This window comes from Panicum hallii, chromosome 1, assembly GCF_002211085.1.
Source record: "Panicum hallii strain FIL2 chromosome 1, PHallii_v3.1, whole genome shotgun sequence".
NCBI lineage: Eukaryota > Viridiplantae > Streptophyta > Magnoliopsida > Poales > Poaceae > Panicum > Panicum hallii.
The window spans coordinates 205,711-232,919 of NC_038042.1; the positions used below are offsets into that span (position 1 = coordinate 205,711).

Sequence of the window (27,209 nt, forward strand, 5' to 3'; positions counted from 1 at the left end):
AGCAAAGCAATCTCCTTCTGGATTCAGAAGCAGAAGAACCTAGTCCGAGTAGATGCTACTGTAGTATACTGCGGTCAGTCAGTACTATTAGAGAGCAGAGCAGAGCTGCCTACCCAGGCATGCCTGCATTTACTCGCCTGCAGCAGCTAGTAGTAGGATCGATCGGGTATCTGCATCGGCATGGCACTGCATTGCCATTAAGGCCGGCGCGTGCGTGGATCGTACTCCTCTCTCTCTAGATCTCTCTCTCCCACCCCCCGTGTAGACAGAGCAAGAGCAGTCCGCCAGTCCGTGTAGAGCTAGCAGTGCAGTGCAGCAGGTCCATCATGGAGTATCAAATCTAGCCAACCCATGGATCGATCGCATCCATGGCGCGCAGCCGGCATTGCATTTACTCGGCCATGTGATCGTCTACTTACTCCGGCGGGCTGACGGCCGGGATGCCGCCGATGCAATGCAAGTCCGGCGCGGCGGCGGCACGGCCGGGCGGGCTCCATGCATCCAGCGCCAATAAGTCCACGAGCCAGCCGAATGAATTGAAGCAGGGCATTTACGACCATAAATCAAATCCACCGTCCGTCGTCTCCACCAGCAAACCTACTGTCTATCTATCGATCGATCCTTCCTCCACTGTCCACTGTGTAACCATTTTTTACTTAAATCTTATAATATAAGATGCGCTCACTATATACGCATGTACATCCATGCAGTACGTACATCCATGCAGTAATAATAGTACAGTGTTGATGAAGATAATTAAATAGATTTCTTGATCTTTAAGCTTATATTAATATAGGGAAACGGAGGGAGGAGGCAGCAGCTCCTCCTCAATCAGCATGCAGTTCTGTTCAGTCCACACCTGCTTGCATAGCTAGCTAGCTAGCCATTAGAGATAGACATATATATATATATATATATATACACACCCATATTATCTGCATATATATAATCTCCTCCGTTGCTGGCTCCAAATTATTGTTACACCACGGCGCACACCACTAGCAGAAAGGACATGAGGCAGCAGGAAGAGATGCCGCACCTCATCAGCTGCAGCTTGTTGCTGCTCGTGCTGCTGGCCCCTACCAATTGCAGCGCGAGCGCGAGGGCGGCCGCAGGTGTATCATCGATATCTTCTGCTGCTGCCGCCGCCGCCGCCAACACCACCAGCAGCAGCAAGAACAAGCCGCAGGCGGCTGCCCTCATCGTCTTCGGCGACTCCATCGTCGACCCCGGCAACAACAACGGCATCAACACCATCGTCAAGGCCGACTTCCCTCCCTACGGCGATGACTTCCTCAACCACCGACCCACCGGACGCTTCTGCAACGGAAGGATACCCACGGACTTCATCGGTATATGCTATATGTCTTTTCTTTCTTCTTATAGCTAGCGATAGCGAGTAGTGCCTGTGCTGCAATGCTAGGGAGCTACCTGTTCCGTCATTTTGGGAAACAGAGAACCAATCAAGGCAAAAAATTAAATGAGAATTCATTCATTCCTGCAATGCAAAATATGCAATGCACGCAGCGTCCCGGCTGGGCCTCAAGGACCTCCTTCCGCCCTACCTCTCCCCTCAGCCGCTTGACAAGCCCGACCTCATCACCGGCGTCAGCTTCGCCTCCGGCGGCACCGGCTTCGACCCGCTCACGCCCAAGCTCGCCTCCGTCATCTCTCTGCCCGACCAGCTCGCCATGTTCCGCGAGTACCTGGGCAAGGTGCGCGCCGCCGCCGGGGACGCCAAGGCCGCCGAGATCCTCTCCCGGGGCGTCTTCGCCATCTGCGCCGGCAGCGACGACGTGGCCAACACCTACTTCACCATGCGAGCGCGCAGCAACTACGACTACGCGTCGTACGCGCGCCTCCTCGTGCAGCACGCCTCGTCCTTCGTCGAGGACCTCATCCACGCCGGCGCCCGCCGCGTCGCCTTCATCGGCATCCCGCCCATCGGCTGCGTGCCGTCGCAGCGCACCATGTCCGGCGGCCTGGAGCGCGGCTGCTCCCAGGGCCACAACGAGGTGGCCGTCGCGTACAACGCTGGCATGGTCAGGGAGCTGGCGGCGCTCCGGAAAAAGTACCCCGGCACGCTGCTCGTCTTCATGGACATCTACGGCTTCCTCTACGACATGATGATGCACCCGCGCAGCTACGGCTTCACGCAGGCCACCAAGGGATGCTGCGGCACGGGCCTCTTGGAGGTCTCCGTCCTCTGCAACGGCGTCACCTCCGCCGTCTGCGACGACGTCGGCGACTACCTCTTCTGGGACAGCTACCACCCGACGGAGAAGGCCTACAAGATCCTCGCCGACTTCGTCTACGACAACTACGTCAAGCTCATCATCTGATATTCTGATGCTGCATGATGATGGATTATATATTATTATTCCATTTATGAAAGGGAATTATTCCTTCCTTCCTTCCTTCATTCTCGATCTCTACCGGCCGGACCTCTATCTGCTGCCTCTGATTTCTTTCTTTTTTCTTTCTTTCTTTTTCCATTTATTTTATTATTATTACTGCTATATATATATATATATATATATATATAGTACTCTGCTCTCTCGGTTGTTGATGCATGCGTGATGATCTCTCTTCATCATCGCCATCGATACGACCGAGATCTTCATGTTTATTTGCTATATATAGCCGGTCCTTGATTTCCATCTCCTCTGGTCTGTTTCCTAGCTCACTGATGATGATGAATTGTTGTTCTTGCATGTGTGTCAACTGTAGCAACTACTATACTGTATCTATCTAGCTAGCTAGCAAGTACCGCACATCATATATAGGTGGTTGTTGTGACCGCCTTTAATACAAAACTTGGACATGTGCATCACAATGCAAGCAACAAGCAGTACCTCTCGTGTACTCTGCAGGCCGGCCGGTCCACAGCGCGCGCGCGCTCTCTCTCTCTATATATATATACATATATATATATATATATATAGACACACAAGTGATACTGTCCACTTGCCCAGCGCAGAAGAAAGATACATACATATACATGATGGATGCATATATGGTGGCTTCATTCCAGATACATGCATGCATGGATCAAAATAAAATTAAGTTGCATATCCTATGTACTACCATGCTATATTTATATTTATATATATAGCTAATTAATATGTTGGAGGGCGATTATGATAATAATATTAATGGAACTCTGACTGCAGACATGCCGCATGCTGTGCAGACTGCAGCTGCTCATCGGTCTGATAGATGCCATCCATGTATGTATGCAGCTACATCTTCACTTCACTTCACTTGTAACTTATGCAGCAGCAACGTCGTCCTTGTTGGCCCCTAAAGCTTCGAAGATGGCAGGCCTGCAACATACATATATATAATCAGATAACTAAAGTTGGCCGTCGTGTATTAAGTGGCAAATGTATAATTGAAGAGGCAGCAAGGCAATTAACAGCCATGATGTGCATATGTAGTATGTACTTGTCCAATAATCCAAGCAGCAGCATTAATCATGTTTGGACGAGACAAGATGGATGGCAACACACACCGCATGAATTCATGAGAGAGAGAGAGAGAGAGAGTAGTAAGAGCTAGATGCATGCCATTCATTTGCCATGTAAAGTAGATGGAGGGTCACCAACCGAGTTGTTTCGCATTAACGATGCTCGGGCAAGCAGGCGGTGGCGTCGCGCTCTCGTTCAAGAAGGGCTCCATCTGATTGGGGTTTCCCCAAACAGGGTAACCCTTGATATTACCCTGTTTTTTTTTTTGAACCAATGCAAATTCTCCATCGTTCAGTAACTTAGCAGAAGTATATATACAAATAAATTGATTGATATACCACTACGTATGTGGCTTAAAACTAGAGGCTAGCTACTGCTGCCACAACCAGCAGCAGCAGCAGCAGACTTACAAGAACGTTGAGAGCAGCCAGCGTTGCCATTCCTTCACGTGTCCACTGAAGAAACAAGGAGAATTGCATTCGTAGTGTCAGTAGTTGTGTTGCCAAATAAGACTCATCACAACAACTTGATTATTGGTTGCCACCGTATCCTATTTACCTTGGAGGCTGATGCAATGTGTGGTACAACGACGGCGTTCTTCATGTCAGCCAGTCCAGGTTTCATGTAAGGCTCATCCTGTTGACCATGTAAGGCTGAATTGCTGATGGATGACCAACTGATCATGTGCTATTATATTCATTTCAGGGTGCGTTTGGATTATAAGGACTAAATTTTAGTCCTCTCTTTTGACACCAATTAGATGGACTAAATAAAAACTAATTGTAAAACTAATTGCATAAATCGTGGCTAATTGTCGAGACGAATCTATTGATGCCGTGATTAGCATATGTTTACTGTAGCACAACATTAGCAAATCATGTTCTAATTAGGTTTAATGAATTCATCTCGTGAACTATGCTCCATTTATGCAATTAGTTTTATAATTAGTCTACATTTAATGCTTCTAGTTGGTATCGAATATCCGATGTGACGGGATTAAAGTTTTAGCGCTGGTAGGATCACCTCAGTTTCGGTATCAGTACCTCAAAGACGTCGAGCCCAACTCGGAACATGGGATTGGCCTTGAGGTGCTCCACCAGGGCAACCTCATCGATCACAGGCCCCCGGCTTGCGTTCACAAGAACCGCCTCCTTCTTCATGATGGCCAGCCTCTCAGGGTTTATGAGATGGTAAGTGGTCTTGTCCAGCACCGGATGCAGACTTATCACATCAGCCTCCCTGAGGACATCCTCCATGGTGGCGGCCCTCTTCCAGGTGACAGGCTGCTCACCGTTGGCTTTGAGGAACTGCCCATATGCTGTGACGAACTTCTCAAGGCGTGTGGCCTGGTAGAGGTCGTAGTAGATGAGGTTCATCTTGAAGCCCTCGATCATCATGCGTGCATACGCGGAGCCGATGCGACCAGCTCCGATGACCCCAACAGTCTGCCCCTTGAGCAGGTTGCCAACGAACCTGCAGCGCGCTATTTGTTCAGTAACCTGCTGCAGCATGCATGTGTACTACTAGCTATAGCTAGCATATATATATATAATGATGACTGGCAATGGACGATACTGACAGGTGTGGGAGCCATCCCTCGTAGAGGCCAGCCCTCATGAACTGGTCCGCCTCCACGATCCTCCTGGCTGCTGCCAGCGAGAGGGAGGCGGCGAGCTCAGCCGTGGTCTCGGTGAGGACGCCCTGCATGCCATCTCCATGTGGTTTATTTTGGTTTAATTTGGTTTCATCATCATTCATCAGTCAGTATATATAGCAGTTGATGGACTGAAACAGCACGGAGATCAGAGATGGATGGTTAGTTGCCGATCGAGCAGCAACATGCCAACATCTATCTCACTACTCACCGGCGTGTTGCCGACGGCGATGCCGTTCCTGTTGGCAGCCTCGACGTCGACGTTGTTGTAGCCCACGGCCATGTTGCTGAAGGCCGTCCCGCCGGCGCGCTTGAGGGCCGAGAAGAGCACCTCTCCCCAGTCCTCAGTGAGCTGCCCGATGACGGCGTCGCAGCGGTCGCCGATGAGCGCCAGGATGTCGTCGACGGAGAGGATGGTCTTGGCCTCGGTGCATATCTAGTTCATGATTGATTGCAGTTGCAGAGTGAGTAAGTCGACGGCGATGATGATGAAGAAGAAGAAGAGCAGCAGAGCAACGAAGAAGAAGATTACCTCTAGGCGGCAGTCGTTGTCGGTGAGCAGGCGGATCCACCGCGTTCCCGGCATGGACTTGGTGCTCACCACGCGGTACTTGCCGCTGGGGTTCCACACCTCGATGGAGATGGGCTTCGCCATGGCTGCGCTTCCTCGGTCAAGTCGGTCGGTCAGGAAGAGTGACCTGGCCTACTCTGCTGCGCTTATGAATGATGGCCTGGCCTGGCCTGACTGGGCCCTGCCTTATCGGATGAACGAACGGAAGGTCCAGGTCGGACAGCCAGAGAATTTTCCGCCGCTGCTCGCTTGGCCTCGCCTAATGGATGGATTATGGATAAGAAAGCAGAGGCCATCCAGGGCTCCATACAGGTCGTCAGCATCGAAGCTGACCACATAGCACTATAGCAGAACTGCAGAAGAAGCACAGCAGCACATCAAGCGAGAAATCTCATTCTCATCAAACAGGTGTGCAGCAGACAGCAGACAGCTGCCAATTCTCAATCACAGCCATGAAAAGAGAGACCAAAATAATTAAAAACAACAACAAGCTGCCGATAGATAACCGCTTCGAACATACATGACAGTGCCACTCAGTTTAACTTCCATCTAAAACCATAATCACCTAGCTACTACAGTAGGTAGGTTCACCAAATGCAATCACAACCATTACGAGCAGATATATAGTAGCAGAACTAGTAGCACTGATAAGTACTAGCAGCATTTGCAGTGCACACTTCCAAGCTGCACGGAATGACTATGGAGAGGATCTTGGAGTTGACGTTGGGGAGCGGGATGACATCGCCGGCGTAATCATCCTCTGATCATGTGGCGGATGCTCTGCGACTCCATCGCCACCGCCTCCTCCACCTCGAACTCCACTTTGTCGGAGCTCTTGAGAGCGATCATCTTCTTCTCATCCTTGCCGGACGTCATCGAAACCCTAGCGGCGGCGGCGGCGGATGAATCGAACAAGATGGAGATAGATTTGGGGGCGGCCTTACTTTCCCCTGACCTAACCTCTCGGCTTTTATAAAGGTCAGGTTATTTGAGCCAGCCGTCTCGTACCGGTAGTAACAACTCTAATAATATCCTAATATACTACTATACTTACAACCTAATAAGTCTATGTTTATATTAGGCATAAAAGAGTCCTCTTAGATTTTTTTCTTTCCTTAAAATACATGTTTTACTTACAGCATTTCTAACCTATAAACCATATTTTCCTAAAACCTATTGTTCCCAATGCAACATTTCTATCTATAATCCAAGCAATTAATTAGTCACTCAGTTCGGCACTCATATCTACCGATTATCTTTCTTTCTCACCTATAGTGTCGGAGGAAATCTCCAGCCGGGTGGCGGAACGCACCCGCCTAATCCTAGCTTAGGAAGAGTTTGAGGGAGACCTAGGAGCGCTTGATCAAAGGGCGGATGAACACGGGAAAGATGCGAGGATTTAGAGTGGTTCGGGCCGCCGGAGTATAATACCCTACGTCCACTTGAGTGTTGTATTGCTTGAGTGTGCTTGTGGACAGCTTGTGGGTCTAGACCTTGTGAGAGTCTGAGAAAAAACTTTTTGTTCTAACGGGTGCACTCTCCCTTTTATAGACTAAGGGGAGTGCTTACACTGTGCGGGGCCCCGACAAGTGGGTCCGGCCAACAGGAGCCTGTTATATGAGAGATCTTTCTCTCCAGCTCCTCTCCGTAGTCCTCTCGATCGGGAAATTGATGTGCATATCTACAGCCAGGATATGGTCTTGTGCCGCCTTACCGGCACAGTGCCTGCTGTCAGTGTTACGCACAGTGGAAGACGTGCTGTCACTGTTGGGCTAGAACCCTTTGACAGGCGTAGGAGCTGCGCTGACCTGCCGCGCCGTCGCCTCCGCGCGCACTGTGGCAGCGCACTCCTCGGCTCTTCTGCAGCAGACCATCATTACCCACGCGCGCGGTGCCGTGAGTAGACTGTACGCCGCTTGCGCACAGTACAAGGTGATACGACGCGCCGCCTTGGAAACAGGCGGGCTTACCGTGGTGTCAGCATACCTACCCCGTGTGTCAGTGAGCAGGCCATACTTTGACTTGGGCACGCACAGCCCACCTACCCGCATTTAATGCGGTAGTTGGGCTGACGCTCCACGGGAGGCCTTTTGCCAAGGGCACGTGGCAGGGTTGGCCCAGCAGCCACCTCGTTGGCAGCTTGAGGTGACACGTGGTGGCACCTGAACCCTTCCTGGGGGAAAGGGAGGTCCGGGCCCCCGAGGCCAATCCAGATAGACAGGCCCCAGAGGGGTCTGGCTCCCACACACGGCGGCGCCGGACCCCCTGGGGGGGTTTGGGCCTGTGGAGGCCATTCCCGAGCACCCTGTCCTCGTGGGCACGTGGTCACACCGGACCTATGTGAGCACGGGAGGAAGGTCCGGAGACCATGATCCCAGCTGTCAGGCCCGGGCCATATGTCCTGTCACCTAAAGGACTAAGGTGAGGACATGGATAGCCTTGCGCCCATCTGGTTGGAGGCCCTGCCAGACAGCTTACCGATAGACGGAGCCCACGGAGAGGCAGGTCGCCTCACAGCGGACTACTACGACCTTCTGGTCGTTGAGCAGTTCCTTGGCGACGATGGAGGATAGGCGGCCGAGCATGTGGTGGCACGCGTCCACCACGATGCGCTTGGCGCACACGCCGGAGCCGGACACCATCGCACCCTTACCTGTGAGGCGGCAGCGACACGCTAAGGGGCTGGACACCCTAGCAAGAGGTACCCCTTTCCGTATGTACCGACAGAGGCCCCCGAGCACACCTTGGGTGAGGGATGAACCCGCAGGTGGGGCCATATCCCAGCGTTGCGCCGGGTGGACAGCTTGCTCCCGCCGTAAAGGGGTAGGGAAGACTTTTCCCCCTTGGCGGGGTCCCCGAGGGGCCCATCCTCTGCCCGCGCTCCGCGCGCCAGGCGGTTCAGGTTCTTGTCTTATTCGAGCCCGTCCCACGGCTCTGGCGGTTCAGATTTCGCCTTTTCCCCCACCTCCAGCGGCCACTCCTTTGACTGGCGGGCCCGGGCCCACCGGTCATAGAGTGTGAGAGGAGGGGGCCTGGTGTAGGCAACCGTGTCAGTGTTTTACCGGCTTCCCACCGAGGGATATGCCCAAGGTGGTAAGTTTTAGGTGAGGAGACGCCGAGATCAGGAACTCGAAGGTGCAAGGAATACAAAACTTAGACAGGTTCGGGCCGCGAGGTGCGTAATACCCTACGTCCTGTATGGTGGTTTGTATTGCCTTGGGTGCAGAATGATCTGATGATCTTGTTTTGAGAGGGTCCCTATCCCCTCTTATATATCCGGGAGGTCAGGGTTACAAAAATCATAACCAACACTAGCTAAGGAATCGTACCAGAACATATCTCGAGTAGATTCCTTCTGTATCGGTTAGCTTTATCTCCTATTTAAACGGGATAAATAAGAGATAAATGAGATGAATAAGAGATAAGACTGACTTAATCTCTTAAACCTGTTTAAACTACGTTATGTACACAGTCCCGTGGCCCCGGGTCTGACAAGCCCCCGAGCTCTTCGTAGCTGAGTACTGCAGGCTTCTCGAGTACTTTCGATGTAGTCTTCAGCTTCTTTTGAAGCTCCATCTTGAAATCCTTCTTCGAGTACTCACTTGGCTGCATCGAAGTTATGAGGTGCTCATGCCCCGAATTATACTTTAGATATGGTGTGCGATTGAAAAATCGCACTCCATATGGAGTAGCCCCGAGCCTTTGGTTGAATCGAAGAATCAGGCTGAGGGTCGCATTAAACTTGAATCCTCCTTACTTACTTTTTTGAATAAATTCAAAAAAATAAGTAGTGGATGCCACGTATCCCGCAGTCCCCGAGCCTTGAATCCAAATCTCTCAGGTTTGGAAATAAGGATCCAAAAGTCATGGCATGCAGTGTAAAAATGTTCATATGGTAAAAAAACTGATGTGATGGTACAAATGATGGAATTTAAATTAGACATTCAAAAACCCCTTTTTTTGGGACAATTAACCCTGAAAAAATGATTAAATGAATATTTTATCTAATCAATCCACCAAATGACCCCTCAACTTCCAAATTTTCTCTGAAACGATGCTTCAACTCCAAAACAGTAGAACTGTTCCCAACCGCTGGTTATTTAAGCCCGCGGTAACTCCAAGTAAAAACTGTGCTTCCAATCTGCAATTTGCCAAGAGCTGCCAAAATCCCCAAATAGAGCTGCGCTCCGCCGTCATCCTCCCGGAGAAATCCCAATGCCCCTAGATCTCCCCGCAGCCCCCGAGCAACTCGTGGCGAGAGGATCTAGAGATGGCGCCCAAGAAATCAGAAAAAGGATGGGAAGAAGAAGGAGGCGCAGCCGCCGATCGGGGAGTGGACACACAGTAAGTGCTCCCTCAACGATCTCAATAGGCTAGTTTCCGAGGGATTGCTCCAACAAAAGAATCTTGTCAATTGGCGCCCCTCATTCTGCGAACCTTTCCCCATGGAAAATGTTGACGAGATCGTCACATTTTACCATTTTGCCGAACGGGGTCTGGCCCTCCCCTCTTTTTCTTTTTTCCGTGGCCTTCTTTACTGTTACGAGCTTGAGCTCTATCACCTCAACCCAAACTCCATTTGCCATATTTCCATCTTTATTCACTTTTGTGAAGCTTTTCTTAGAATTGAACCCCACTGGGATCTTTTCCGCTTCCTCTTCCGCGTCAAACCACAACCCAGCTCCAAGAATCCATCTGTTGTAGGGGGCGCCGGCATCCAACTTAGACAACAAACCGGCGACAAGTATCTTATGTACAAATTCCCCTCCAATATTCCCGGGTGGAAAATCACTGGTTTTATATCAAAAATCATGCCCCCAACTCCCAGAAAAGTTAAATAGTCCACCTGTTGTGAGGCCGGAGTGGAACATCGAGCTTTCCAAGCGGGACATGGATCAAGTTGAGGAGCTATTAGACACCATAGCAGCGCATAAGCTAATGGGAGTGACCGGCGCATCCGTCATCTTTTTTTCTTCAAATGCCGAGTCCAGCCAATCCAATAACGCCACCGCCTTGGCTTCGAGTACACGGGCGCTGAAGATCCGTCTCGCATGTGCGCAGAGGAGTTGTCAGATGAAGCCGCGCTCCTCCGAGTCAAGCGGGTGCTGTTGGACGTGAATGCCGTCCCCTACATCCCTGGATTGTTTTCCGCATGGAGTCCTCCAAGACCAGTGAGTACTCGACTACTTTTTGTTGACAACAAACAATGTTCTGCCACTGCTAACTGAAAAACTTCTATAGGGGCACATAGAGTTGTACCAGAGCTACCCGCCGCAACCCGACATCCCTCGGCCGGACCACCTCCTCCCCTGTGCCGCAGCCGAAGCCAAGAGGGCTCGAGTAGCCGAGGCTCTGCCCAGCAGCGAGTCCACGGAAAGCGGAAGCCCCCTGGCGGAGAAAGAAGCTGAGGAGGAGGCGGGTAGAGGCAACTCCCCCGGACCGTCCGTGGAGTTGACCAACACCCTGCCTGCGGTCCCGCAGGGTCGCCGGGTTGTGCGCAAACGAAAGGCATAAGAAGTCAGATCCTCCAGGTACGAACATGCTGCTTTGTTGTCATACACCAATATTGTTGCATGCTAACATTTTCCATTTGCAATCCTCCAGCTTCTCCACCCCAGCCCGGGCGCCAAGAGATGGAAACAGATCCAGCAGCTTCTGCGGTGGTTACCATTGCCGTGGCGGGCACCGCGCCATCAGCTGGTGTGACCCCACCGCCGACAACGAGTACCCCGCGACGGGCTATGCGGGTGAAGAAGGCTGTTATGAAGAAGTCGACACTGTAAGTTTGCATCTTGTTGCATAGTCAACATTCTTTTCTTGTTGACTTGTATGATGATGTGACTGATTCTGCTTCATTAGGTCTGCGAGCGCCGTGAAGCACAAACTGAAGCCGGCGGCAGCTACCCCAGCCCCCGAGCCGTTGGCCCTGCAAGAGCCTACGCCCCAGGAACCAGCCGCCGTGGCAGACACAACGCTGCCCGACCTGCCGCCACCTGCCGAGCCACAACAAGCCGAAGCCGGGGCTGGCGGTGCAGAACAAGTCGAGGCCCCTGATGCCGCACCCGCAGATGGCATAGGTAAGTGTCTGACTGCCCACGGCTAGCTACTTAGCCCCTGGTACGATGTGCTGATCGCAACTTGCCTTGCAGGTGCCCAGCAACCACCGCCTGAGGAAGCCGCAGGGACCTTAGGGAGTCCTGGTGAACTGTTGAGGGCCGGGCCTAGGTATCAGGATGTCATCACCACCGATCTGGTGGATGATCCAATGCTGACGGCCAGCAACATAAAGACCTTCAAGAAAGCCTACAAGGATTTGTATGATTTTGCCATGGTAAGACCTGCTTACTTTTCTGCTTGTATACATTGTCGAGTTGCTTTGCCTCAATCTCCTCCTTTACGCAGAATGTGATCACTCACTCTCAGAAGAAATCAGAGAAGCTGAAAATAGTTGTGAGTGGTCACCAAGAGCTTGCTGCCCTGGACAAACGCATATCCGACGAGCAAATGAAGAACAGCTATCTGCAGAGGGAGCTAGACATGCTGAAATAGGAGAGGACTCGAGAGACTTAGCTGCTCAAGAACGACTTGTGGAACCTCGAGAAAGCCAACTCCGAGCTCCAAGAACAACTCGAGGAGCAAAAGAAGGCGCACCAGGAGTAGCTCAAAGAGCAGAAGAAAGCGCACCAAGGTAAGCCCTTGCTTCCCTCGAGTACTTACGTTTAACAATTTACCTTGGATTCTGAAAAAATCTTCACCACAGAACTTAGGAAAATCTTAATGTGTAAAGAAAAGCTGCTTACTGATGTGAAGAACATGCTGTATCACCGTACAGATGATATCGAGAGGCTGCAGAAGGTAATCGATGACACTGAGCAACAGTTCGCTTCGCCGACTGCCTTCAGCAGGTCAAGACGCTGGGCGAGGAGAAAGGGCGGCGGGAAAAGGAACTGGAGATTCTCAGGGAGGCCGCCCAGATGCTCTTGGATATGGTGGATCCAGCGGAAGAAGGTGAAGAAGACAAGCAGCCCCTGCTGGAGCAATTTCGTGGGGCGCCGGAAAGAGTCATCAAGTTCCTCACAGACGCCCCGGCCGCATGCGTCAGCCATGCCCTTGCATTTGTAAAATCTTTTTGGCCAGAAGCTCCACTGGGAATGTTCGCATAGGGAGTGGCTGCGGAGTGCACTGAAGAACAGTTCAAAAAGTACCTCCAAGAAGCCCAACCTGTAGCAGAACAGATAGTACAAAGTGTACTGCAAGATTAAAGTGTAAAGAACAAGTACTCATTGCCTTGTATATATTCTTATTTGGTATTTCTACTTGTGTATGTCTTAGCTAATCTATCATCCAGACTTAAAGGCGAAGTAGTAGACACTGCCCCGAGTGCACTGACCCTAGAAGTAGTTAGTAGCTCCAAGTAGGAACCCGACCAACAAGTCAGCCATAACCCAATCGAGCAGGTCTAACTTGTTTGGAAAGAATGCGAGCACCATCGCAAGGTTGCCGTTCTTATGGCAAGGAAAACGAACCTACCCCGAGTGCACCGACTCTGGGTGTAGTCAAGATCGCTCCTCATGTGAGCGCATCCAACAAGTTAGGTATAAACCAATCGAGCGGATCGAATTTGTTGGGAAAGAACGCGATCATCGTCGCGCAGCTGCCATGCTTCCGGCAAGGAGTTGAAATTGCCCCGAGTGCAACGACTCTGGGCATAGTCGACATAGCTCCGCATGCGAGCCCATCCAACAAGTTAGGTATAAACCAATCGAACGGATCGATCTTGTTGGGAAAGACGCGATCGTCATCGCAAACGACCGTCAAAGGTCATGGCGAGAAGTCAATAAAGCATGGACGTGGCTGTAGCCTCCGCCAAACTCGCGACAAGGAGTCGATGTATCATGACCGTGGCCGCAGCCTCCATAAAACTCATGACAAGAAGTCGATTTATGTAAAACATGCACGTGGCCATAGCCTCCGTGTGTTCACAGAGAAATTTACAATCCGAATCTTGTGACACGTAGCCTCCAAATTGATTCGGATGAAAGAGACCACGTGAGCACCCGGAGATCAGCTATCTCCGAACATTTGCTCATGGGTAGAACTTGTGCAGGTTCTGAATGTTCCAAGAGTTCGAAACATCTTGGCCCTCGGGATATTGTAGTCAATACGACCCCGGTCTTGTAACCTGCTTGACGACGAACGGACCTTCCCACCTTGAGTTGAGCTTGTGTAGGCCGGACTCATCTTGGATGCGCGTAGGACCAAGTCGCCTTTGCTGAATGATCGTTCCCTCACGTTGCGATCGTGATATCGCCGAATCCCCTGCAGGTATTGAGCTGACTGAACAAGAGTGGTGCAGCGAGCCTCTTCGACAGAATCGAGCTCTAACTGCCTCGCTTCGTCTGCCTCACCTTCATTGTACATTTCAACCCGTGGGATTTTCACATGATGTCAGCCGGCAAGATAGCTTCAGAGCCATAGACGAGGAAGAACGGAGTTTGTCCTGTGGCTTTGGACGGTTGAGTCCGGAGCCCCCAGATGACATGTGGCAACTCATGTATCCACTTTCCTCCTTTCTTGCTGTTTTCATCATAAAGTCTTTTCGTGAGGCCGTCAATTATCATGCCGTTCGCCCTTTCGACTTGACCATTGGCCCTTGGGTGTGCAACAGAGACATATTTGACCTCGATGCACGCATTTTCAAAGAACTCCCAGAACTGGTTAGCCGTGAAGTTTGATCCTAGGTCCGTGATGATGGTATTTGGGAAGCCGAAGCGATGTAAGATATCAGAGATGAGATCGACAACCCGATCTGGTGTGAGTTTGGCTATCGCCTTGTACTCGATCCACTTGCTAAACTTGTCGATAGCCACCAATAATGGGTAAAACCGCCTGGCGCCGTTGTGAAGGACCCAATCATATCGAGGCTCCAGCAAGCGAAGGGCCAGGATGGCGGTATGGTGATGAGGCTGTGGGCTAGAACATGAGACTGCTTGCCGAAGAATTGATGATTTTGGCACCTGGGCACAAGATCCTCCGCGTCGGACACTGCGGTGGGCCACCAAAAACCGGCCCTGTATGCTTTCCCCACCAGCGTTCTTGAAGCTACGTGGTTACTGCAAACACCTTCATGTATCTCCCGCAGTATGTTGTAGCCATCTTCCTTCGTGACGCACTTCATGAGGACGCCTGACCGGGCGCCACGCCGGTAGAGCTTGCTGTCGACCAGGACGAAACCCTTGCTTCTGCGCATGACACGAGCTGCCTCTGCGCTTCTTGCGTCTACCCCTGCTGGAAGTTTTTGATCCCGAATGAAGTCGATATAAGCCTCTTTCTAGTCCTCCTCAAGAAGCATAACCTCCCGATCAGGCTGTTGAAGGCCATCATCAGTGGCTATCTGAGTTGATGACTTAATGGATGGTTGTTTCAGCTCCTGGACAAAAACTCCCGCTGGAACCTGTGCACGGGTGGATCCTAGCTTGGACAATATATCCGCACCAACGTTATGCTCCCGTACCACATGATGAATCTCCAGGCCGGAAAATTTATTCTCCAGCTTGCGCACTTCCTGTACATAGGCGTCCATCGTCTCCTTGTTGCAGTCCCACTCTTTGTTGACTTGCTGAACGACAAGAAGAGAATCGCCCTATACAAGTAGTCGCTTGATCCCTAGTGATATCGCCAAACATAGCCCGTGAAGCAAGGCTTCATACTCGGCTTCATTGTTGGATACCTCCCAAAGGATCTGAAGGACATACTTCAACTGTTCGTCCCATGGAGAAATAAATAGGACTCCAGCGCCGCCGCCATCGAGCTTGAGATATCCATAGAAATACATGGTCCAATGCTCTAGCTTGTCGACTAGAGTTGGAATTTGATTCTCTATCCACTCAGCCATAAAATCGACTAGAGCTTGAGACTTGATTGCAGTGTGCGGCTTGAAGTCGATTGACAAAGCCCCCAGTTCCACTGCCCACTTTGATATACGCCCAATGGCATCTTGATTATGAAGAATATCCACCAAAGGGAAATCCGTAATCACAGTGATCTTGTACTCGTCGAAATAATGGCGCAACTTTCTTGAGGCAATCAGAATTGCATATAAAAGTTTCTGAACTGCCGGGTACCGTACCTTGGATATGGAGAGTACCTCGCTAACGAAATATACAAGGCTCTGCACTCCAAATGCATGGCCTTCCTCGCCTCGCTCGACTACAATAGCACTGCTGACAACGTGAGTTGTTGCCGCGATGTAGAGTAGTAGATCTTCCCCCAGCAGTGGTGCTGTAAGGACCGGTGGAGACTGAAGGTGATGTTTCAGATCTTGCAGGGCCTGCTTGGCCTCCTCCGTCCATTGAAACTTATCTTGGCATTTCAGGAGCTTGAAGAAGGGTAGTCCTCTCTCCCTGAGTCGGGAGATGAACCTGTTCAGAGCTGCCATGCATCCTGTTAGTTTCTACATATCTTTGATTGTGGCCGGAGCCTCCATATCAGTGATGGCCGTGATCTTCACAGGATTGGCCTCAATTCCCCGGTTGCTGATGATAAAACCGAGCAATTTCCCTAATGGTACTCCGAAAACGTATTTGGTTGGGTTGAGCTTCCACCGAAATCTGCGCAGGCTGCTGAACGTTTCTTCCAAGTCTGCAATCAAGTCATCGTAATTCCTGGTCTTGATGACCACGTCATCCATGTAGGCTTCAACGTTCCGATGAAGTTGATCAGCAAAGCACATCTGGATTGCGCGCTGATAGGTAACTCCCGCGTTTTTCAACCCGAAGGACATAGTTTTGTAAGCATATGTCCCGTACAGGGTGATGAACGCGGTCTTGATTTGATCATCCTCCTTGAGCGCAATCTGGTGATAACCTGAATAACAATCAAGGAAATAGAGAAGCACACATCCCACCGTCGAGTCGACGACTTGATCAATGCGCGGTAGCCCGAAGTGATCCTTCGGACAATGCTTGTTGAGATCGGTGTAATCAACGCACATTCTCCATTCATTATTCTTTTCTTTACAAGAACGGGATTAGCTACCCACTCTAGATGGATTACTTCTTTAATGAATCCAGCCGCGAGGAGTTTAGCTATTTCCCGTTTGATTGCCTCACGCTTGTCGTGAGCAAACCTCCGTAGGCGTTGCTTTTTGGGCACAGCCTGTGGGTGTACATTCAGACTATGCTCGATCAGTTCCCTGGGCACCCCTGGCATGTCCGCTGGTTTCCACGCGAATATGTCTTGGTTAGCTCGAAGGAAACTGACAAGCGCGAGTTCCTATTTCTCACCTAAGCCTGCGCCGATGACGGTGGTCTTAGATGAGTCACCTCCTGGAGCTGGATCGACTTGAGGGCCACATCGTCAGTCGACTGGATGCTTGACTTGCTCGCCTTTTTTGAAGGGATCTCCAGCCCGGACTGAGAGAGCTACTGCACGGCCGCTAGTACTTCCCCTGAAGCATCTGGCACACGAGTAGTCGAAGTATACTGGATCGCCTCCTGATTGCAATCATACGACTTGTTCAAGTCGCCTCGGAGAGTGAGTACTCCATTTAGTCTTAGCATCTTGAGAAGCAGATAAACATAATGCGGCACTGCCATGAATTTGGCAAGTGCCGGACGGCCCAGTATTGTGACAGTTCATGTACTTGTAAGCTAGACATATATTTTGTTAATGTGAAGTATGTGCTTGTTAGTGTAAAGCTTCTGTGTGTTTATGTGAAGCTTTTGAAAATTTAAAATGGAAGTAAAAAGGGTATTTTTGTAATTATGGAAAAACTAGGGTTGTTTTTTAAAAATGTCATTGGATAGGAGGTAACTTCAAAATAAGTGAAGGGTGGTTTCGCAAACATGTTTTTCTTACTTTATCCCCTGTAAAAATATATATTTATCCAAAAGTTTCATTTGGAATGTATGTGTTAAATTGTGTAAAAATTTGGGTAAAGTTGTGGAAATAAGGGTATTTATGTAATGTTATAAAAGTACAAGTCCTTTTGTGCAAGTAGTTGGATTACAAAAGTAACTCTCAAAGTTACTCAGGGCTAAAGTGTAAAAGGTGCAAGTCATCATGACATGTCTATCCAATCATTATGATGTGTCTATCCCGTCATCATGACGTGTCATAAATGCTTGCATTTAGGTCCTAAATATTTTGATATTACACTCGTTAGGACAAAAGTAATTCAAATCCAACCTTTGTTCAAAATTTCACGTGTAAAGATATAAGCTTTGAGTTTTTGAACTTGAGCCTTAAAGCAATGTTGTAGAGTTTGAAAAAACTCTCCAACTTTCATTTTGGGCATTTCCTCCTTAGGGTTTTAGATTAATGGGAAATTTTACTTTACCAAGAGGTCCCTGCAATTTTCTAAATTTGCTCATAAGTCCTTGGGAAGTCCTATTTCTCCTTCTCTTCTCTATTTTTCTTCTCTCTGGCATCTCTTCCGTTCCACAGGCGGCGCTTCTTCTGGGGGCTTCCCCTGCCTCCCTCTCTCTACGCGCTTGGGCCGGCGTGGTGCCGAGCGAGCGGCGCAGGCGCTGGGCGAGCGCGGCTCCAGGCGGCGCAGGCGCTGGCGCGGGCGCTCGGGACCGACGGCGCGGGCGCAGGCGCGTGGAGGCACGGCAGCTAGGGGCTGGTGGCACCCAGGGGTCCCTTCCCCCGTGTCCTCCTGCACAGGCGAGAAGCTACGGTTTCCTTCCCCGTGGGCGCAGCTCCGGCGACGTTCGGGGCTCGCGGTGCTGGAGCGCGTAGGCGCACGTGTGCGGAGGTGCTGCAGCACGGCGGCTCGGGGCGGACCCGCCCAGGGGGCAGTAGAGCCGCGCGTGGTGGTCGTCGGAGGCCATTGAGGAGAAGGCAGCGGACGAGGTCAGGTGGCACTGCAAGCTGCTCGTGGAGGACATGGAGGTGGCCTAGTGCGAGCAGACCACAGCCCTCACGGAGGCAGAGAGGGCGAGTATGGCGCGGCAAGCTCGGAAGGAGCAGCTGCGCAGTGGCAAGGCGGTCGAGGCAGGAGCAATGCGGTGCGGGTTCGACGCACAGCACAAGACCGGCGGCGGCGGTAGGCCGGCCCTGATGGCGTCACAGCAGGTGGAAGGACGGCGGAGTTGCAGGACCCGGAAGTCCGGACGGATTTGGACTAGCGCGTCCGCGGGTGCGAGCAGGAGTGTTCTGCCGGTGCCCGGCCTGGCTCGATTCCGCAGGCGAGTGCGCGTGCTAGGCAACAGGCCACGCGCTAGCAGGTTAAGGGCTAGTGGTGTGAGAGCAGTACAGGAACAGCGCGCAGGAGATGCGACCAAGCGCGGTGGTCCTGCAGGAGGCTACGGGGGTGTGCCGGCCGTGTTTCGGCAGCACACATGCGTGAGCAGAGGAGCTCAGCTCGTGAGCAGGAGGACCTTGAGGGGCGCAGAGGAGTTGGCATAGTGAACCAATCCGGCTCTATCGTCTCGTCCTAGGGGTCCGCGACGTCCAGGAGTTCCTACCCCTCGTTGATCGCTCAACCGACCACCGTTACCACGGGTCATCGCGGAGACTACCCCTCCGGCCATCCTCCACCCCCTACAACTTTTCCCCTAGCAAGCTTCTTCGTTACTCACTGAACCTTTTCAGTCCCACCTCACCGTCCTTCCCGTACCGGAATCTCGTCACCGTCGAGCACTTCTCACCGGCGATCCTGTTCACCGCGGGAATTCACTTTCCGCCCGTTCTCCTCCACAACCAAGGCTACCCCAAGGTTTGCCCTGACCCACTGAATCTTCCTAATGCCGGTGACCCCTTTGCCGGAACATCATCGTCTTCTTCTTATTCTCTGTTTTCCCCGACTAGGGACTTAATTGCTTCGATTTAGAAAGTTCTAGGGTGTTCTTTGTAAAACTTCCAGAGCCTTCTTTATTTCAAATCAGTGAATTTCTACATTCCATGGAAATTCGTAAGAAGTTCATAAAAATACAAAATCAGTTTTGGTTTGAATCCTTAGGTCAAAATCTACAAGTTTTATGTTGTGATCTTGAGCTGAAAGTCTTTGATTTGTGATCTAGGTTAAATATTAGGAAATGAATGTTTTATTTGTACCTTATGTTATATGCATGTGTTGTAGCTGAAAGGTAAATCATAGGATGTATGTCTCAAGTGGAAATGTGTAATATTTAGTTAATCCTTTCACACGAGTGCTCATATCTCTGCCATCAAGGCTTTGTCCTTGTTTTGATTACCGTTTCCTTAAGGTCCTTTTCATATAAGGATCCTTGTTAATTCATGTGCATCTGCTGCTTAGCTAATACATCTCTGCAGCTATGCTTCAGTGTCGGCTATCAGCTCAGCCGCTAAGCATCCGTTTCCATTGAGTCTATGATGTTTCTGTGTAACAGCTGTCAGCCGATGCATTTCTTTTGATATGCTTCTACCATCGGCTAGTTAGCTGATACAGTTGTTATCTTTCTAGTATCGGCTACTGCCGATACAATTCTTTTGTTCTGTCCTACATCGGCTGCACATAGTCGATGTATCGGAGATGCACACACAATCTTAGGGTTCTTGCTATCGGCCGATCTAAGCTGATTCTAGTTGTTTTCCATAGCGGTCAAATATGGCCGATCAATCCTTAGTTTTCCCATCCTTATCCACACACTTCTATCAGCCGACTTATCGGCTAGGAAATCGGCTATATGCCTGTCGCTCACCCACCCTCAACCACACTCCAATCGGCTGCACATCTGTAAAACATATCCTCCTCGACACAAGCCCATCAGCCACATCCTCTTCAGTCTAATTCCGCACTTGTGATCTCATCAGCCTAGTTCGATATTAGTGTTCTGTTCCACCTAGTTCTTGTAACAAGTCCGGCTTAAATAACCCCATCGGTTGTATGTCACTCAATTGTTGTACTGACGTAATCAAGTCGATGCAACCGCACCTAGTTACCTAGGATAACACTTAAGCACATCTCAGTTAAGACACAGCTGCTCTAGGAATCACCCCTCTGCTAAAGTAATCGATGCTTTCATCGATCAATTAGGAACCCAATGCACCTATCAATCGGCTACACAAGCCAAAGTACACAACCCTAAATCAGTAAGATAGTACAGTAGACACGCCTCTGTTAGGCACGACCTAAGCACATCAATCAGCTAAACTTGATACACCCTCGTCGAATAAGACAAGCCGATACACCAACCATCAGTTAGGTAAAAATATGCTGATAACTAGATCTAATCAGCAAGATCCTTCTTTATTCTATCCTTGGAGTACTGTACTTTCAACGTTCCTCTCTATATCAGCCGATTTAACCTCGAACGGAACCAAATCGGCTAATCTTTTCTACTCATATACAAAGATTGTTCCTGCCGATTTCTCTTCCAAACAGAAATCAGCAGATTTCCTAAAACTGTATAGAGAGCTCCCTTCTTTACCAATTCTATCGACTGAACCCCTGTTGTTTCCAACCGACTCTGTTGTAGTCTTCAACAAATAGCCCATCTTAATTAGTTGTCCACCTAAGCTCTGTCTAAGTTTAGTTTCAGATCTTTTTAGGTTGTTATATGAGTAATATATTAAATGAGTGTTGGATTGCAACTTTATCGTGAATTAAGATAGCTTTATGTGCACACTTTAAATGTGATGTTACATTGCATGTAGATACGACTACTTCCGTAGATGGTACCTACGAGATCTCCCACGAGTCTGCAGAGGATGCTTCTAAAGACCAAGTGAACATCACCAAGGGATTATCTGAAGCCCCGAACCAAGTTCGAAAGATAATAATACTAACATCCCTGACTCCAGCCCCACCAGTAAAGGCAAGCATAATACCAAGTGATGTCATGCCCGGGCTTTGCATGACATCCGTCTTGACGACGTGTTGTAAATCATCGCGTATGTTTTCCGCTGCCAAAAACCATGACTTTAACAGTTTATAATAATTTTTCTAATTTGGAACTTCGTACTACTTTTGGAAACTCTTGTGACGTAATTCTCTGTGATGTAAAATATGATGGTGACTGTATCTCTGGATTGACCTTCGTGTGAGGTAACCTTATTTGATCCTGTATCGGTGGTTTATCGGGACGCTACCCGACAGGCCAAGGGGTTACACCATTCGAAGTACGCTGGAACCCTTGAGAGAGGACTTGTGTACTTGAGCCAGTGTAATTCAGGTTGGTTCTGCCACAAGTCTGGCATGATAAGAAGATTCGAAGTGAGCCACTTCGAATTTAATGAACTCAGTGCTGTAGTTCTCCCTCGTGCCGAAAGTGACTGGAAGAACCACCGTACCAAGTGGGTGCGCCACGTTACCTGGTACGATGCTGTAGAAAGGGGACTTGCTCGGAACTAGCATGTCCGTGAAGTCCAGGCCCATCTTCCACAGAGTGCTGTCGAAGATGAGGTTGAGAGCACTCCCACCGTTGATGAGCACCTTGGTGAGCCTGACTTCTGCCACCACTGGATCCAAGAACAGGGGGAACTTACCGGGCTCCGAGAAGCTCATCCACTGATTGTCGCGGGAGAATGAGAGGGGGACCTCTGACCAACGGAGTGGTCGTGGTACCGCCAGCTCGATGGACATGATCTCCCGGAGAAGCAGCTTCTGGTCCCGCCTGGAGCCAAAGTCTCCCTCGCCCCCGAAGATGACTTTCATGGTCTTCGAAGCATCCTGGAACTTCACGTTGCGCCCTTGATCCTCTTGGTTGTCGTCCTCGGGTTCCTTGTCTACTGGCTTCTTGTTCTTCTTGCCACCACCGGAGTTGTTGAATGTCCTCCGAAGGTGGTAACAGTCGATGGCCGCGTGATTGGCACCTGGATGCCATGGGCATTTCTTCTGCAGGAGCTTCTCGAACTCCTCCTGCGTCATCGACTTCTTGCCGCATGAAGGACGCTCGACGGTCGCGATGAGATCATCTGGCCTGCGTTTTCGGGGTGGACCTGAATAGTCCCGCTGGCTTTTATCGTTGCGGTTGTCGTTTGGATGCCTTAGATTGCTATCTTGGCGCCGCGGGAACCACTCCCACATTTTCTCCTCCTGTTCGAACCAGTCGTGCATCATATCACGAAGGCCCGCAACAGTTTTCGGCCTGTTCCGCCCAAAGTCTCTATAGATGCCTAGGTCGGTGATGCCGTTGTAGAAGCAGTCGATAATGTCGTCCTCCGAGATGTTCGTGATGGTAGCGCGGATGTCAAAGAAGCAACGTGTGTAGGACCGCAGGAGCTTGTTACATTCCTGTTTACACTGAGCAAGGTTGTGACGGGTACCTACGCGAGCGATCGCCCCCTGGAAGTTGTCGATGAAGACCTTCTTGAGCCACTCCCAAGAGTCAATCGAGTTGTTGCTGAGGCTCTCCAGCCACGTGAGCGGCGCAGGGTCCAAAGCCATCGGGAAGTAGACCACCTTAATGATGTTGGAGCCTCCCGCGACTTCAATGGCCGTGGAGTAGCAACGTAGCGGTTGCTGAGGAGCTTGCTTGCCGTCGTACTTGGTGATGCCGATCGGCTTGAAGCCCTCAGGATACTTGTAGCTGCTGAACCGTGCGGAGAAAGCTGGGAAGCGGTCGCTGCAGTCAGTACCTTCGGTCTTGACTTCTTCGCGAACCTTGCGCCTGGAGTCGATCACGGACCGCGCATCGCGACCTTCGTTGATGTGCTGACGTAGGTCTTCTGGAGGAGGCCGATGATTGGCCTATCGCGGGTTACCCCCTGGAGGTGGCTGCTGCCTCCTGCTAGGGGCCTGGCTCTCGCGAGCGTTGTCGTTGCTGTGGCTAGGCTGAGGTCAAGGACGGCCGCCGCCCGTTCGGCTGTGAGCCTGGCTCTAGCTCTCGCCCACGCGCTCCTCCCTGACGGTAGACGCCGGGTTATGCTGATCCAGCTGAATCCAGGCCCTCTACGCGTAAAGAAGTGCTTGACGCACATTCGGATCGTTACTGCGCTCGAGTATGGCCGTAACCCTGGCGATGTTGGCCACCGGAGTCCTGAAGCCTCGTTCGCTTATGGCGGCGAATTCAGGGTCAAGCTCGCGCTGCATAGATCACCTGCGCTCATTGACCCTCCTCGGCCGGATTGTGCGGGCTCTATTCCTGGCCCTCCGTGCCTCACGATCGGCGTCATTTTCGGTGCCGACGTTGGCTGTGACCTCATCTTCAGATACATCATCAAATTCGGTTATAGGGAAATTGCCATCGCCCTCACCTTCTTCCGCCATTAGCACCTGGCGAGAGACGAGCTCATCAAAGCTCGCGTCGACTAGTTCAGTCGACCCCTCTGCCACGGTGGCCAACGGCCTGCCCTCCTGGAAAGGCAAAGGCTCGAGGTGTGCCACAAGTCGATCTTCGGCTTCAAGTAGATCAGAAAGGCTCATGCCCTTCCAATGCACGAAACGCCCCTCCGGGGTGGAGGTGATCATTAGACTGTTGGCACCACAACAACCCGAAGCCCCCCGACATACTTATCGAGATCGCTTTGAGAGAATGCCACGGGGGTTTTCGGCTTCATGTCGATGAGGAAACGACGGAAATCACCCTCGCCATCTGCGATGCAAACCCACGAGCCAAAAACAAAAGTTGTACCCTTAGAAGGTACTGACCTGGTGAACTAGAAAGATGCCATCGAGTTCGCCGGTGGATCTTCGATGCGTACCCCTACCTGGCGTGCCAGCTGTCGGTGTTTTACCAGCTGCCCACCGAGGGATATGCCCAAGGTGGTAAGTTTTAGGTGAGGAGACGCCGAGACCAGGAACTCGAAGGTGCAAGGAACACAAAACTTAGACAGGTTCGGGCCGCGAGGTGCGTAATACCCTAGGTCCTGTATGGTGGATTGTATTGCCTTGGGTGCAGAATGATCTGATGATCTTGTTTTGAGAGGGTCCCTGTCCCCCCTTATATATCCGGGAGGTTAGGGTTACAAAAATCCTAACCAACACTAGCTAAGGAATCGTACCAGAACATATCTCGAGTAGATTCCTTCTGTATCAGTTAGCTTTATCTCCTATTTAAACGGGATAAATAAGAGATAAATGAGATGAATAAGAGATAAGACGGACTTAATCTCTTAAATTTGTTTAAACTACGTTATGTACACAGTCCTGTTGCCCCGGGTCTGACAAACCGTTCGTCTTCTCCTCGGTCGCCACGGAGTTTGAGAGGGCTAGCAGCTCTACATAAAAGGCAGGCGCCGGAGAGATCGGCTACCTTTTCGCTCTTGCCTTCAACAGACGCCGTAGCGCCCCTTCATCTCCGCTCGCACATTTGCGATCAGCTTTCTTGCGCTTGGCATTTCTTCTCCTTCCGGCTCCCTTGCGATCCATCCCCCGCAATCGCAGTGTCCATCACCATGTCTTCTCTTCGTCAACCCCGCCGCTTCCAGCGCGAGATCCAGCTGGACTCGGTGCACCGCCTTCTAGGATGGACCACGCCGGAGCTCGTCGGGAGGATCCGGGCTGGCAAAATCCCCCTCAACGATCTGGCCGCGGGGGAGTTCAACCTCTTCACCTCGTATGCCATGTGTGGGTTGGTGCCGCCGATCTCCTCCTTCTTCCTCCTGCTCCTGGAGGAGTTCAGCCTTCAGCTTCAACACCTCACCCCCCACTCCGTGCTCCTCGTGGCGGTCTTCACCCATTTCATGGAGATGTTCGTGGGGGTCCGTCCCTGCACCGCCATCTTCAGGCACTTCTACGCCCTAGTTGGGTCACGGAAGAGCAAGCGCGAGGTCGGCGCCTACTACTTCCAGCTCCAGCAAGGGTTTCCAGCGCCTACATCAGCGCCTTCTCCAGCGCCAAGTGGGAGGACTGGCGTGACGGCTGGGTCATCACCACGACCGACGCCAACGACCACCTGGAGCTGCCAACGGATGGGCCCCTCAGCGACCGGAGCACCTGGAAGGCCAAGCCATCGTTGCCGGCGGAGATCGGCCCGGTCCTGAACCGGGTCAAGGAACTGGCGAGGGACGGCCTGACGTCCTTGATGGTGCTGGGCGACTTCCTGAGGCATCGCATTGCCCCCTGCAGCAACGGTCTAGGATGGCCTGCATGTACACGGGGCCAAACGACTGCTGCAGGATTGTGCGCGGGCCCGGCACAAATTTCACAAGGGCGGAGCTGGAGATCTCGATCCGGGAGATGACCGGCGAGGTGTTCTCCCTGGAGTCACTGGACCTCCCGAGTGGGATCAAGGCCCTGTGCGAGGACCAGGCGTTGCGGTCAGCGGTCCTGGCATCGATGCTGACCCTCGATGATGGTGGCCTGGCGGTCCGGCAGATTGGAGGTGACCCCAATCGTGGGATCCATATCCCCGGCGCCTCACCCGACTGCCAGCAACGCACCAGCCAGGGTCCCGGCGGGTCCAGCCACTGAGGTCCGGCCCCCGCCGGGAAAGGGAAAGAACCGGAGCCGGAACGCCGCCACAAGCAAAGAGTGGGTGGCACCCTGGCCCGGAGAGACGACGAGGCGTGGGGAGCAGCTACCGCCCGGAGCAGCCAGGAAGAGGGGCCAGGTCCCGGAGCCTCCAGCGCGGTGACGGCTCCTACGTGGGGGAGCCGGCCCCCAAGCGCCAGAAGACGGCGGAGGCGGAGGGGCAGAGCAGCTCTCGGGCTCCGCCGCCTCCGCCGCAACAGCAGCAGCCGCAGGAGATCCCACCGCCACCGCCAACGACGCGGCGCCCAGCAACGCCGCCACCACCACCATCGGAGCCAGGGCCACAAGCCCCGCCCCCGCCGCCGGGAGCGCCCTCAGCGGGAGGCCCCCACCCAAGGACCGGGGAGTCTTTAGCGAGAAAGGAGAACCCCCCAATCACTCAGGGAGGTTGGGAGTGCCTCGACTTCGTGTAAGTAGCCTTCTAGAGCTTTTCTTTGTTCCATTTAATTTCTGGGCCCTAATCCCATTGGTGTGTGCCAGGCCCCTTTTTCCAGATGCACCGACCGCGTCTGCCGGCGATTCTCTGGCCGGGGGGTCCGGCCCCCAGCCAGCTTCATCCTCCCCCGCTGGGAAGTCGGCGACAGCACCAGCGGGGCCTTCGCCCCCGCCAGCACCGGAAGAGTCCGGACCTGGAGGTCCAGAGCCGGAGGCCGCACCCCTGGGGTCCGAAACCGCACCTCAAGAGGAGGCTGCCCGGCCTGCTGCGACAGTCGAAGTGCCAGCTGCGGCGGCGGCGCCAGACGCCACGGCGAAGGCCCCTCCAGCAGAGCCGGCTGCAAAGGAGGCTGTGGTGGCGGCAGAGGCAACACCGCCGGAGGTCGCGGATGTCGCCAGCTCCTCCCCACCACCCGTGCAGGAGGAGGAGCTGGAGGTGGTGTACGGGAGGCGCCTTCTTCTGAACCCGGAGGAGATCCCTCTTCCCCGCCTCCCGATCAAGGCCCAGCGGCTTTTCGATTGCTAATTCTGTTATGTGCTCTCAAGAAGACTTAGCTGTTTTTCGATTTCCGACTCTATCATGTGCTCTCAAGCGTACCGAGGTCTCTTGGCCCCCTGGAAGGTAGTCACAATGAATTGGGACTAGCTGCCATAAAACCAAGGTCCTGCACATGACTTAGAATCAACGCTTAGCAG

General features: G+C 51.9%; 2 protein-coding genes across 2 annotated transcripts; one reads left to right on the forward strand and one right to left on the reverse strand.

Annotated features, from left to right (window-relative positions):
• The first annotated feature begins 974 nt into the window (after positions 1–974).
• LOC112900003 (GDSL esterase/lipase EXL3-like) lies at positions 975–2,658 on the forward strand. The gene is made up of 2 exons (XM_025968701.1): positions 975–1,352; positions 1,528–2,658. The coding sequence occupies exons 1-2, from the start codon at positions 1,013–1,015 to the stop codon at positions 2,340–2,342; spliced, it is 1,155 nt and encodes a 384-aa protein (XP_025824486.1). The 5' UTR covers positions 975–1,012; the 3' UTR covers positions 2,343–2,658.
• A 316-nt stretch (positions 2,659–2,974) lies between these two features.
• On the reverse strand, positions 2,975–5,869 carry LOC112899994 (glycerate dehydrogenase HPR, peroxisomal). Its single transcript, XM_025968689.1, has 8 exons — positions 5,657–5,869; positions 5,336–5,560; positions 5,050–5,171; positions 4,514–4,943; positions 4,029–4,106; positions 3,881–3,925; positions 3,609–3,723; positions 2,975–3,326 (listed from the first exon to the last, which is right to left on the reverse strand). The coding sequence occupies exons 1-8, from the start codon at positions 5,777–5,779 to the stop codon at positions 3,304–3,306; spliced, it is 1,161 nt and encodes a 386-aa protein (XP_025824474.1). The 5' UTR covers positions 5,780–5,869; the 3' UTR covers positions 2,975–3,303.
• Positions 5,870–27,209: the final 21,340 nt, after the last annotated feature.